General features: G+C 40.8%; 1 protein-coding gene and 1 pseudogene across 1 annotated transcript; one reads left to right on the forward strand and one right to left on the reverse strand.

The window, feature by feature from the left end:
- Positions 1–3,195: 3,195 nt before the first annotated feature.
- Positions 3,196–10,508, reverse strand: LOC140934960 (uncharacterized). Its single transcript, XM_073384516.1, has 4 exons — positions 9,175–10,508; positions 8,511–8,758; positions 5,908–6,033; positions 3,196–5,391 (listed from the first exon to the last, which is right to left on the reverse strand). Exons 1-4 carry the CDS (start codon positions 9,884–9,886, stop codon positions 3,256–3,258), a joined length of 3,222 nt encoding a protein of 1,073 aa, XP_073240617.1. The 5' UTR covers positions 9,887–10,508; the 3' UTR covers positions 3,196–3,255.
- An 817-nt stretch (positions 10,509–11,325) lies between these two features.
- Positions 11,326–13,301, forward strand: LOC140934961 (RING finger and CHY zinc finger domain-containing protein 1 pseudogene; annotated as a pseudogene).
- The last annotated feature ends 802 nt before the right edge of the window (positions 13,302–14,103 follow it).

Below are 14,103 nucleotides of genomic sequence, written 5' to 3' on the forward strand. Positions count from 1 at the left end.
GGTGTCGCATACCTATGCGCAGGAGGCCTATATATAGGCTAAGGGGTGAGTGGCATTTGGTCGAACGTGGAACGTTTTCGTGAGACGAACCAAACTCTAATTTGGCTCGACCCACCGAAATTAAGTTAAGATAGTCTGTTGGGTCAGACGTCTTAGGACGCGTCGAACCAATCAACTGAATCAGATCAGCAATAAACTTCCTCCTGAACGAATGTACATTATCATACAAATTTTTAATTTGTTAGTTTTGTTTGTCCGGGAGACAATCTTCAGACGTAATATCCGTCTGAAGCAGACGGATAGAACGTGTTGGACGATCCAAACTCATTCAAACGAACGTAAGCCAGACGTCGAACTTTACATGAACGTAACACACTAAGTTTGGTTTGTCTCATGAAAGGTGCGACATTTGGCCTAGGTCTAAGTGCATTTCAGCTGTAAACAAGCCATTTATGCCTCGCATGTACCATGATCAGCTAGTAATCACTGCCTATAGCTTCCAGTCTGTTTTCAAAAGAGAACTGCCAAGTACACTTACGTAAGGTAAAGTAAAACAACTTTACTGAAGAAACGTTATGGTCGTAACATATGGCAACAGCAATAAAACGTAGAAAAATAACAGTACAAACGCAACATGAAAATATATATCATCAATTATAACAATAATATACAAGTTAAAATTCTAAATAGATTTGATGAATTGACTTAACGTAGGAAATTTCCCAATATAGATTTTAAAATTACAATAGAATATATATATGTATGATAGCTGGTTTGAGCTTTGTTATGTTATGAAATTAAAATAAACTGTGCTACTCTGATATAAATTTTATGTGTCCTCATGGAAATTTATGCAGAATGGTATGGAGAATATAGGCGTCAATATGCGACTGTACTCACACACTTTAAACTACCGCTTCAAGGGATAAGGCCTGGGCTTATACATCTTCATAAGGGGTTTTAGTAGGGCTTATAAACAGAGGAGCTTATACACCGCTTATGTTTGTTTGTTATTCGGCGTTCGGAGTCGAAGATGACAATGACATCCTCAACTGTTCCTGGAGTCAGTTTGGTGTGTCCGAAGGTGGCTGATGAGGCCAATCTGGGCGTGGAACCCTCTCCCACAAGTCGGACACATGGGAATTGGGGTGGTCTACCGGTTGCTTGCAAATTTGGCCTGGCGCGTCTCGCGTTTCTTTTCTGTGGCGTCAGTTTTGTTGTATTCGGCTGCATGGGCTCCGCTATGAATGAGGTTACGCCAGGTTGGACGGTCGGAATAGAAAAAGCGCTTCGAAACAAGCAATAGCAGTGCCAGGTTTAACCTTTTGTGCAACTCGCCTTGGTATTTTTGACTCCTCAGCCCAACGTCGCTACCATTAGCGTTGTGTCCCGGCAGTAGTCTGTACTAAGTTGTTTTCACCACGTGGCAAGCAGGTATGAAATTTTTTTTTAACAATTGAAAGTTTCTACTGGTACTGTAAAGGTACTGTAAAACGGGCAACAAAAAATGTGTCACTTGTTTGAACACTGTTGCATAACGAGTTAAATGGCGGTGCTGCGTGTTTTTCCACCTACAAAAAAATATTTGCAACCTTATTTGTTACAAGAGTAGTTCGAACGTGGGTGGTAGATCGAGCAACATCGATCACTATTCAAATCGTTTCGCAGAAATGTTGCAAAACAAGTTGCACGTTTTTTATTCGCTGTCGTTGTTGTTGGCCGTTTTACTGTAGCATAAGAAAAAGGTTCAAGCACAGTTCAACTCCCCTAGGGCTGGTTTGGAACACTAATAGTGAACTTACGCAACAGGATGGGAGAAGAAATTAAAGATGGTCGCTAACCTTGTGTGACAAGTGTGACAAAACTTCACATTCCTTTAAATAGATCTTTTTGAAGAAGAGCAAAAAACATCAATATTAAGAGAATTCCCGACAAAACACGCAAGTAACAGCCCTGTCACCGCTTGTCACACTCAAACGTTTTGCCGTCCTGTTGCGTAAACTCAATGATAGGCTGATTTAGCAACACAACGGGAAAGTCAGCTGACGACGGAAAAAGCGCGCGAAAAGGACTACACGTGACTGCTCTGACCGCTCTGCCATTGGTCAAACCGGTTGTTTGATTTGCGCGCGCCGTCGTAAGCTGACGTTCCCGTTCTCTTGCTAAATCAGCCTATTATGGCGGACGTGACGTCGTGTGAAAACGTTCCTTAAAGGGGCCATGTCCCGCTATTAGCTATCTTTTTAAAAAACTAGAACTATTTTCTCATCAATTGAATTTCAAAAACAATGGTCTAGGCATGTTATTTAAGAATATGTATATTTAGGCAATGAAATTGTTTCCTGGCGTCTGATGCTACGGATGTGAAGGATTGTAATGGATGGAAACTTCGTATTCAAGCAGTTTCATGCTATCCCTGCAAAATCACCCAAAATAAACTATTATGGTTAGTGCTCCCTGTTAAAATTTGTTTGATGTCTTCTTCACAACTCTACAGAAGCGTTTTTGCGTATGGCGGGTAAAGGCACTAAGGGCCTGTTTACATCGAGATGGGGGACCCCAGGTAGGTGAGGTAACCCGCGGTGGCTCACCCCACCTATCATGTAAACGTGATCAAATTAAAATGAGAGATTATATAGACAGGTGGGTTACCCCACCTAAGCGGGTTACCTCACCTACCTGGGGTCCCCCCACCTCCATGTAAACAGGCCCTAAGTCATGACTTCAGTACAGAATGGACCTAAAACAGCAATATCCTTGTGACATGCCCCTTATACGTACTTAAAAATAAATTCGTTTTTTGGAGGGAACAATTAGGGCCTTGTAACGTCTCAACCACTAATCCCCGAGCATTAGGAAATCCTAGCTGTCATACTCCTCGTATACTCTGCCAGGAGCTGATTATTCGGCGAAACCTTCTTACGTCATTGCTGGCCCTTTGCATCCTGGCGAGGTTTTGGCGATAAAGCATTTCTAGTAATTGAGTCGCACTGGAGCCTTTATGTTTTATGCAATAACTTGTCCGAGTTTTTAAGCACTACCAAGAGGGTCAGCGAACATATGCGTAAAAGCATGTGCACTTTAAAACACGCCATTGGCCTATCGCGATTTTGATTTTGACATGTAGTCAAATGTTTTAAGACGAGGAAGTGGACGGGCTTTTTTCAAATTGAAAGAAAAAAAAACCTCCGCTTCTTCAATACGAATTATATCACTTGATGGAGGTTTTCATTTAACTCCAGTTGTTTCCAAATCTCATTCGTGTTTATCTTTTTCTGTATCACTTTGTTCCGTGTTTGTCACTAAACTCTCTTTCAGTCTGGCGATGTACTCATTTCTTGCCGCCTGGCCTGACAACGCGATAGTTCTTTTACGCTGCTTCATTATGCATTCGTCCTCACTTTCACCGAATTCATGCACTGATCCTGCATCAGCAACAGGTTCAGGAGATTTGCTTACGGACAATGATGTGGCATCAGTAGCAGATTTACCAGTGGACATAGCAGCTGCTTTCAACACATCTCTGTTTGCCTCAACAATTTGAAAGCCACCCTTGGCAGATTTACTCCTTGGTTTAGGACTAGGCTTTCTTTCTTGCTTTTCCTTGATTTTATCTTCTTCGACACTGACTACATAGGCTTCCAGCTCGTCTATTCTCAAGGTCATCTCCTCACATGCCTGATGATATTCATTACAATATGAGCTGAAGGTTTTGAATTCCATTTCAAGTTGATCAAACCTCGAGTTCATGTTGCTTTCCAAAACGTCATTTCTCAACTTTTCCTCCGTTTCGAGAGTTTCGATCTTCGAATCAATGCTACTCTCCAGACTTCCAAACTTCTCTGTGATGTTATTCTTCAAGTCCGTCACTTGTTCACTGACAACGCTTATAGCTGATCTTTGTTCTTTCCCGCCCTGCAACAACTTAGCGATTTCTTGGTAGATAAGGGCATTTAGGCTTCCAATCTCTTCAAGACGAAGATGCAGCCGTTCAACTGACTTTTCCATTTCGCTCTGTGTACGCTTTAAAAGGCCGATGTCTTCTATTACAGTATCGAACTCGCTTTTTTGGACTTTTCCAAACTTCTTGCCTCCAAGTCGATGGCTGACAATCGTGTGGACTAAGGCAATCTTTTCCTTTTGTTGTCTCTTCTGATCTTCTTCATCGGATATGACAACGAGCAAGTCGTTTCCCTCTGGGCTGCATCTGTCCCGGATGAATTCCCTATAGCGTCTAACGGTCTTGTCAGATGCATTTGATTCAAGATCTTGTAGGAGACGGGCACGCTGCATTGCCGCCGTGGCACGGGCGTTGTCGAAAACACGTTGAAAAGTATTTGACAGAAGTGCAATGTACAAGTTCATCAGAACAATGGCTGCAATGAGAAGAAAACTTCCGCATAGCACACGTGACATGTATGGAGCGACGTCTTCCAATCGTTCGAAGCCATAGTTGTCCACAAGTGGAAAGCGAATCATTGTATAAAGCATGTGGAACACATTGTCATAGCCTTTAACAGGAGTTTTAGTACGACCGCCGAATATCATCCAAAAAGCAACAGCATAAGGGATGTAAAACATCATAAAGACAAAACCCCATCTAATAGTGTCCCCAAGAATGCTATCCAGCATTACTACAAATGGGCCTAGACTCGGGAAGGGTCTGGCGAACTTAAGCAGCCGGACCCAGACTAGAATTATGCTGCAGGCGAGGATTCGAATGAAAATATCGTTGTAGTTATTGCTTTGGACGGTGACGTTAATAACATGCAATATGATGACGATTATCAGCATCACATACGTCACCCAGTCAAAATAATTCCACCTGTCTTGGAAATAAAACCTTTCACGTTCTTTAATCTGTTTTACATGCTGCTTGATGAACTTTTCTTCTTGAGACCATCGTGGATGACAGAATTGCAAGTCACGCCTGATCTCTTTCTTCCTCCAGCCGATAAACGTTTTGTTTTCCCTTCTAGACTGGTAAAATTCTTTCACCTCCTTTCTGATTTCGTTGAATGTTAAGACAACAACGATTGCTTCCAGTGGTATTCGCCAGCTATTAGTGCTGAGGGGATAGTAGTAATCAGAGGCATCATTGGGATGAAAAAGCCCAAGAATAGTGTATGCGACAGTAAGCAAAACATTCAAAAAGATCCCCAACCATGCTCTTGAGCCAAAGAATCCCCATTTGACCTCGATCAGTCGCTGAAATATCGGATGCATGATCAGCTCAAAGCAGTTCATTTCCACAGTCGCTAGTAAGGGAGACGTGGTTACCGAGTGTTTTTCAGAGTTCGGGGGATCACAGTTCTCCAGAAAGTTGAGATAGTATCGCTGCTTTCGATGAGATCTGTCCTTGATATGAAATTGGTCCAACGCCCTGAGTGCCTAGAATGTAAAGAAAGGAACATTCTGTTCAATTTTACATCTCTTAAAAAAGTGGAAAATGATGGTCTGGGCTTGCCGTAGTCCCGACTACCTAATTCTGAAGGGGACTGCTGTTGGCAGTAAACGCACAGGTTTACTGAACGACTAAACTCACGTATACAAGGCTTATTTCACCTATCGCCCTATGTAAGGGAATCCAAGAGAGTCTTGGATTCTGAATTCCACGCCGTGGATTTCAGATTCTAGAGGTGCTGAATGCCAGTCTTTGGCAAGGGAGTTAGATTCTGGATCTTCAACACCTTCCTATGAGATGACTCCCCGATTCGAACCATTTACTTCAACAAAATGTTGTAGCAAACAAAAACAAGCCAAAAAATTAGCACTGTTTTCTGGCCAGAAATTCCAAGCCCAGCGTTTTCTAAGTATTCCCAAGAGCTCGTTGACGGATTTTGGATGGGCGTTGAAACGAAATCAACCTAAAACACACACTGATAAAGAATGGGCCTTAACACTCACCACACTTGGCATTTTTGTCACCATCAGCGTTAAAGCTTCCATGCCGCTGTCGTCCCTTGTCCCGGCTGAGGCACCCGCTTCCAACAAAATTCTGGCACATTCGGCACTGTTGGTCTCTGCCGCGAGCTACGAAGTGAACGACACGAAAGACGTTAAATTGGTCAGTGAACCAAAGCGTTATGTCACTGCAAAGTGAATAAATATAAATATGTAAAATAAATATGTCCCACCCAAAAAACTCCACGAGAAACTTCAAAGATAACAATTGTTATCATTTCTGCTGGTGGCCCTTCCAGCTAAAGAACCTCAAAGAGATGGTTCTTCTACGCTGGCGAAGACATAACAGAAACAACCTTCAAAACTCAGAGCAAAGAAAAGTTTAACAGATGGGAATATTATGTTCGAGTCGCTCGAACTTTATTAGCAATGTAAAATGAATGAGATTAGGTTACGTAACTTTCAATGAGGTTGTTGTTACGTAACTTTGCCGGAGAAAAGTCAAGCACTGCCGGGTAACGCCTTACAGTTCACAACATCATGTAGCTGGAACATTAACCCACACAATGTTGAGGTGTCAATGGACGAAAAGTACACTCCGCGTCAAGCAGGCATTCGCCATCTTATAAAAAACCCTCCCTGAATAGGAACGAGGAACTGTATTTTCCGCCCATTTACAATGCTCTCTTGGAGTAAGAAATGCTTTACGGTCATTTCGCCCAGGTTCGGCTTAGCCCCCTATTTTAGAACGAGGAATATTATATTTGAAACTTATTTGTTTTGGTTTATGGCTTTAAGAACAAGGAACATTACATTTGAAGCGTGCTAAATGACTCGAATTAGGGGAATAAGTAACCGCGGCAAAATGACCGGTGAGGACTGGGGGAATCTCAATCAGTTAACATTGGTCATGAAGTTCGAGCTATTTGAACAAAACATTGGAATTTGTTTGAGGTGTTCTTGCTCTGAGTTTTGAAATTTATTGTCGTCGTCCCTCCCGCCCATTTCAGTACAATCCTCTCATAAAGAGGGAATACGTAACAATACGTGACTACTAAGTTGCGTAACCGAACCCTATTCATTTAACATCGCTGATAAAGTTTGTGTGATTCGAACGAAAGTTTCGAATTTGTTTAATTTTTCTTGCTCTGAGTTTTTTAAAATTTGTTGCTTCTCAATTATCTACCAAAGACACTCTTGCATCAACGCAATCCCCATTATTTCGAATACCGTGACATACTTCTATCGTTTTAAAAAATGTGTTCGTTATTGACCAATAAGCGTGAGGTCAATATGACTGAGTATTGACCAATTTCAGAGAGAAGTTGAGGTCAATTAAAACAACAAAACAAAAAACTAGGCCAATATCCAGTCATCTTGACCGAACAAGCTTGGTCAATAAAAAATTTATTATATGGTCAAAGACATTACTTTGTCTTGCGAGACCGACGCGGGTAATCCCGAGCGGGCAAGATGGGACCATCTCGCCCGCCCAGATAGCTAATCAGAACTCAGGGTTTTTTTCACCATGCCCGCTAGTGGATTCAACTATATAATAAGTAAAAGGTAAGAAAAGGCTTGGTGTACCTGAAGGTTTTTCGAGAACTTAAATAACATTTTCAAGTGCCTTTTTCTAGACCATTTCCCATCGACGAACATCTTTTTGAGGAATACTAACACACAGTTATTCTTATTACCACGATATATAGTCTTTCTTAACGAAGAGCTTTCAACGCTTTGTGCTGGTTTATGTCTTCATTCCTCAAATTCTGCCTGAATAATAAACGTAGAGTTTATACCCTACATTATAAATAACGTATACCCTGCTTAAACAGATTCCTTAGCAATTGTTGGTGTTCGAAAAATCATAGTCAGAGGGTCTGAATGGGGTTTGATGTTTAGCGTTATTTTCCCATAAGTTTCAGTGTTTGCTGTTAAATTGGCCAATTTTTTTTTGAATGAGGTTGTTGTTACGTAACTTTGCCGGAGAAAAGACAAGCACTGCCTGGTAACGCCTAACAGTTCACAACATCATGCAGCTGGAACATTAACTCACACAATGTTGAGGTGTCAATTGACGAAGGCTAGCAGCATCACACTCCGCGTCAAGCAGGCCTTCGCCATCTTCAATCAGAACTCAGCGTTTTTTTCATCATGCCCGCTAGCGGATTCAACTAGCGGATTCAACTATATAATTACTAAAAGTCCAGAAAAGGCTCGTTGTACCTGAAGGTTTTTCGAGAACTTAAATAACATTTTCAAGTGCCCTTTTTCTGGACCATTTTCCATCGACGAACAATCTTTTTGAGGAATACTAACACACAGTTACTCTTATTACCACGATATGTAGTCTTTTTTAACTAAGAGCTTTCAATGCTTTTTGTTGGTCTATGTCGTCATTGCTCAAATTCTGCCTGAATAATAAACGTAGAGTTTATACCCTACCTTATAAATAACGTATACCCTGCTAAAACAGATTCCTTAGCAATTGTTGGTGTTCTTTGTGTTGGTCTATATCTTCATTGCTCAAATTCTACGTCAAAAAATGAAGTGTTTAGTGTTATCGAGATACCCTATTCAGACCCTCTAGTCAGTGCATGTGTTACCTGTAATGGCGTGCGCTGTTTGTAGTCCCGGACTTCCAAAGTTGCGCCATAAGCAAGAAGAATCTTAATACACTGTGATGCTTCGTTCCTTGCAGCAAAGTGAAGCGGGGTTTGTAACTCTCCTTTGGTGGTCGCTTGAAAGTCGGCGCCATTTTCAATAAGAAACCTGACCATCTGTGGGTAATCAGATGAGGCAGCCACGTGTAACGGTGTTCGGCCATAATCATCAGCTTTGTTGATGTCTGCACCTAAACAAAGAATCGCACCAAGAAACGTTGAATTAGTCACAATAATGGAACGTTCCTGGTTGCCGATCACGCCATGTCTGTACATTTACAATCAATTAAAGCTTCACCTTTGGCAGAGTTAATCTTAAAGCAGTTAACACCAATTATTTAGTCTATTACTGATAAGTACCCACCAAGGCTTCGTCTTGTTTACTCATCTCTATAAGTTTCCCATTGTAGATCCATACGGTATCTCACCGAGGGGAATTTAAAGAAACGTTTAATGAAAACTATTGCAAACTAAAAGTTGCAAAGGCATTATACGTAAACAAACATGAACTAGCGAATATCAAAGTGCAAGAAGGATACTGGACAACTGACATTCGTAGAATTCAAGAGGTAAACTCTTAATGAGTTAACAAACTATTCACAACAACCTTGTTCAACAAAGAACTGTGCCACATCTATTCCCCAAGTTCTGGAAACTTCATGCAGTAAAGTTTGACCGAACCGATCACTGGTGTTCACTGAAGCGCCTTCACTTAACAACGACTTAATGTGCTCCAAGTTCAGGCAGTCATCGCAATTGTTAGAACTCGAAAGCTTTCCAAAGTACTGCAGCAAGGCCTGGTTGGAATCTTCTGATTTCTTGCATCTGTCACTTTCGTTTCCGTTTGCTTGGTTCTCGCTTTGGTCCTCTCCGTTGTCACTTTGCGCTATTTCTCCTTGTTCGCCCCTGTTTTCTTCATTTACTTCGTTGATGTATTCCAGAATGCATTCGGCACATTCGTCGTCTTGTCTTTTTTTGACCAACGTTTCGCTTGAGTTTGCATTCATCTCTTTTAGCATTTTCTCATAGTTTACCATATTACTGTCCCGTCTCTTCAATGCACCACTGAACGTCCTGTTTCGGTTTTGAACCCGACTGTCATTTTCATTTTGGAGAACATCATAGGAGGAATCTTGGCCTTGACTACAAACGGTTGAAGTAGACGCAGAAAGTTGGCTAAACTCAACCTCCAGCGACAGTTGTGGAGGCAAACCGTTTGAGACTGATCCATTTCCCTGCACCACTTGTGTTTCCAGATGTTCATTCTCTCCCGTGTTTTTCTCCTCTCCTTCCACAGGAAAAACTTTATTGCGGCTCATCTCTTTTTTATGACTCAGCTTGCGAAGGAATGTTGTTTCATTCACGGGTCCTTGTTGTTAAAAACAACAGTTCATTGATTGTGGCGTGATGACTGTTATTCAGCTGAGAGGATATCAACAATGGGACGTAACAAACGAAGAGAGGAACATTTATAAATAGTTCTTGTTTAGTCATGAGTGTTCTTGTAAATTAGCGAGGGGTTGGGTGGCAACATCAACATAACTTAATGGATTAGTGAACAATGGAACAAATGACACAAAGTACCCATAAGGACCTCTTTACATCGGTATAATTTTCTGTTTGACGCAAATGTAACCAGCTGTGCTCTTAAAACGTCACGCGAGTATAACATGTCAAATAAGCAAGTGATGATTTATTCCAAGCATAATTACTGCTCAAGGGAAGTAAAAAATCTTCCACTGTTGCACAAGGCGATCGCGACACATACGAAGCAATTTATGATGATGTAACTTTTTTATTAAGCGAATGTGGTGTCAAGTCAGAGCTATAAATGCCCTGTGTTCTTCATCCTTGACAACGGTAGCCATGAAGCCAATATAGGAAGAATAGATATTAAAACAACAGGAAACATAAAGTTAAGGATGTATTGTTTGCGGTGTTAGCTAGGTGACTTAAACAACTAACCGACGAATGTTGACGATTTGGTTGAAGAGCAACAGTGAGAACAGTGAGACAGTGAAACAGAGTGAAAGTAAATGTAAAAAAAAAGTTCTGTAAGTAGATAGCGGTCTAGCCGTTCAGGGGTGCCATGTATTGTAGACATTCAATTCGAAGTAACTGAAAGTGATTTGAATGCGGTATGCTCTTTCAGACTTATGTAGGTCTTGTGTTGATAATCCCGAAATATGCAGACTTGTAGCCAGTCCCCTCACAGATCGATTTTTCGTATCTTTCTCCTCTATAGTTGTGAACTAAAGTAGGGCTACAAAAAATCGGCAAACGCTGTTTTAAACACTGACGGTTTTTTTCTAGCCTGCGAAAACATCCGTTTCTCCCCGCTCTTCGCCGCTGGGGACGTTTCGCGAGGATTCTTACCTTCAAAAACTCCAACGCTTAAGGATTTTTTTTTTTTTTTTGGTTTTCTTAAGTTCTTAGTCTAGAACTTTAGCAAAACACCGCTTTCACGTCAGCGCTATTGTTTTGTTTTAATTTACCGGTCACCGCGCCCTGCAGTGCAGCAAATATAACGTCTGAGATAGCGAACCAATCAGATTGCTTGAAACACCCTGGTCACTGTGTGCGTATATAACTGAAAATACATATAGCTGATTCAATAAAGGTTGCCTTGGGCATTGGTAATTGGCAATTGGGCATTGAGCATTTGGTCAAACGGAACAATGTAAGTTTGCCTGAGTGACCACCAAACAATAGCTTCCTAGTACCCAATTCTCAATGCCCATTGGATCAGCCATATATATACAACGATGTGAATGCTACGAGCTCTGTGATTGGTCGTTGTCATGTCCACAAGTGATCTATCAGAGAATAGATACATGGATGACGTCACGGGAAACTTGTTTTCTTTTTTTTTATTCAACATTACTGAAAACATCTTTCGGGAAGCACGATCGTGACTTACTACGTGAAAGTGAAGAGTCAGTTTAGGAATTAGTCGTAACATGTAAATAGTTTCCATATTTTACGTGAAAGCATTACGCAATCAGCCTCCCACGCGCAGGCAGGCTCAGTGATCCGCAAATCCTGGGAATCGATCGCACGCGAGTGACGCGGAGTCGAGTTGGGGTCAAAACCGACGAGGAGGACTGGCTCTAACTACGAAGCAAAAATGGCTGGTTGTCAACATTATGTCAGAAAATGTTCCTTTTTGGCTCCTTGTTGCAACAAAATTTATCCATGTCGGTTTTGTCATGATGCTGCTGAACAAAGTCACGAGCTCGATAGGAAAACTGTGCAACAAGTGAAGTGTAATCAGTGTGGAGCGCTGCAAAATGTCGTCTCTCACTGCAGCGAATGTGGGATCAAGTTTGGATTTTACTTTTGCTCGATTTGTCGATTGTATGATGATCGAGATAAGGGACAGTTTCACTGTGATTTGTGCGGGGTTTGTCGGACAGGAGGAAAAGAGAAGTATTTTCACTGTACGAGGTGTGATATGTGCTATCCGAAAAACATTAGGAGCTCGCACAGGTGCATCGAGAAAAGCTCGAGATCAAACTGTCCCATTTGCATGGAAGATATGCATTCTTCTCCAATTCCTTGCCAGGTTCTCAGATGTGGTCATTTGCTGCATCAGACCTGTTTCCAAGCATGTTTGAAATCAAGGCATAACCAGTGTCCCATTTGCTGTACATCAATGACGTGAAAATTAGCCACCCTTATGGAAAGAAGTGATTGCTCTTTGGCAAAACAAAGATCATGCAAGCTATCTCTTTAAACTAACTTGCTGTCAATAACTTCCATCTCAGTCATCTGTAGGGATGCATATCAATGACATCGGGCATGGAAACTGAACAACAGTCCATGCCAGATAATGGCGACATCAACAGACAACATCCATCAGTGTACAATCAATCCTGTCTTATTATAGGGGTCTCAAGGTTTCTTTTATACTGTCTGGTGTTGTACACATGCGGACGTGCAAACCCGCCGACTTGGTCAACACACTGGGCTTTCCTAATTCTTTAGGAAGATTATATCATGCAACACATGGCATTTCCACTTGGTTGCTCTGGTGAAGGTCTCTGGTGTATGCTTTTATAAAATAGTTGTTTAAAAGACAGCACACTGAAAACTGCCCAAAATATTTCATGTGTCTGTATATCAATATTCTGGTGCTGCTAATTGGAACAATGGCACTAAACGCCAAACAGCCAGATAGGATTTTCAAAACACACTGTGTCTGGCAATCAAATTTGTTTTTCCATTTGTGATTTAGAAAATTGTTTGTGTTGGAACAAATAGAAATGTTATTCTTCTGAGATAAAATGGGCATTTTTGGCTAAGCACACAACTAAACAAGGATTTGCATGGTTGCTAGATTTTTGAGCTTCTGGAAACAAATTCAAAAAATATACTTTATGTCCGACAGTCGAACATTTTTGTTTAAGTGGCATGTTTCTTTACTTTTTTCTTGCTAGAAGATGATACCCATGTTTACAAGGCTAATAACAAAAAATTTACTGGAATGAAACTGTAATATCCATCTTGTTTCCTTGTTTTTAAGGTTACCATAAACTGCTTCCTTTAAGGGGGATTATAACCAAAATAGAAAAAGCAAGCTTTCAGTGCTGATCCAAAAAAAATTCCATAACGCTTTTCATTTCATCTTCAAAATGTCTTCATAAATCAAATAATCAAATTCATTTTGATACAAGCTAGAGGGGGCTCATAATTGGATGTGTTTTATTTCTTCTTATTTATTTTTTACCAGTAGATGGGTTAGTAGCTGGGAAGTGGGGGGGGGGGGGGGGTGCTTATAAGTGACAGTTTATGGCATTCACAATTTTTTAAACAATAGCAAATTGGATGAAATAGTTGTAACTAACCTGTATATAACGGCACTGTATAAAGTGGTCACCTGGTAAATAACAGTCACCTTGCCATTTTCCAAGGGTGACCGTTTTACACAGGTTCGACTGTGCTATATTTTAGCTGAAATGTCTGATTACATATAAGAAGCTGTAGTGGGTTAGTTAAGGTACTGCAACAGTGTTCGTCTTTAACAAAGGAAATGGATTCATTCAGTTAGTGGCAACCATTCGTGTTAACTTATAGAAAGTGCATCATTTACACTAAAGATGTTTTTAATTAATCATACTGGCCAGTACAATAAGCTTGCAAATTATCTTAGGGACATACTTAACATGAGAAAACAGCTGGCATTTCACAATAGCACCACTGGGTTTCCTGGATAATGACATCTAAATAGTGAATACTGATTACATGTCACTACTCAGATCTAGGTAGTACTTCTAATAATGTTCAAGCCACTTAGGAAATTTGCTTTAACCAGATACTATCAAAATGTTTTTCTGCAAAATTCTTTGCTCTGAGGTCTTAATTTTATCATTTACAAAATAAACTAGTTGTGTTTACAGGACAGGAAAATAATCCTTCTCAGTATATAATTTGCTGTTATTTGTTTTGCTACTTGTTTTGCCTGCTGTGTTATTGTGATTTGCAAGTACTATTGTTTAAAGCTGCGTTGAAACGGACGCAACAACTCGCAACATTG

Source organism: Porites lutea, chromosome 4, assembly GCF_958299795.1.
Source record: "Porites lutea chromosome 4, jaPorLute2.1, whole genome shotgun sequence".
Lineage (NCBI taxonomy): Eukaryota > Metazoa > Cnidaria > Anthozoa > Scleractinia > Poritidae > Porites > Porites lutea.

Excerpts from the sequence above, each read along its gene's own strand:
- LOC140934960 (XM_073384516.1), bottom strand. The coding sequence starts at position 9,886 with ATGAGCCGCAATAAAGTTTTTCCTGTGGAAGGAGAGGAGAAAAACACG. Across the intron at positions 6,034-8,510 it reads AACAGCGCACGCCATTACAG|CTCGCGGCAGAGACCAACAG; the intron begins GTAACACATGCA and ends TTCACTTCGTAG. Across the intron at positions 5,392-5,907 it reads TGACAAAAATGCCAAGTGTG|GCACTCAGGGCGTTGGACCA; the intron begins GTGAGTGTTAAG and ends TTTACATTCTAG.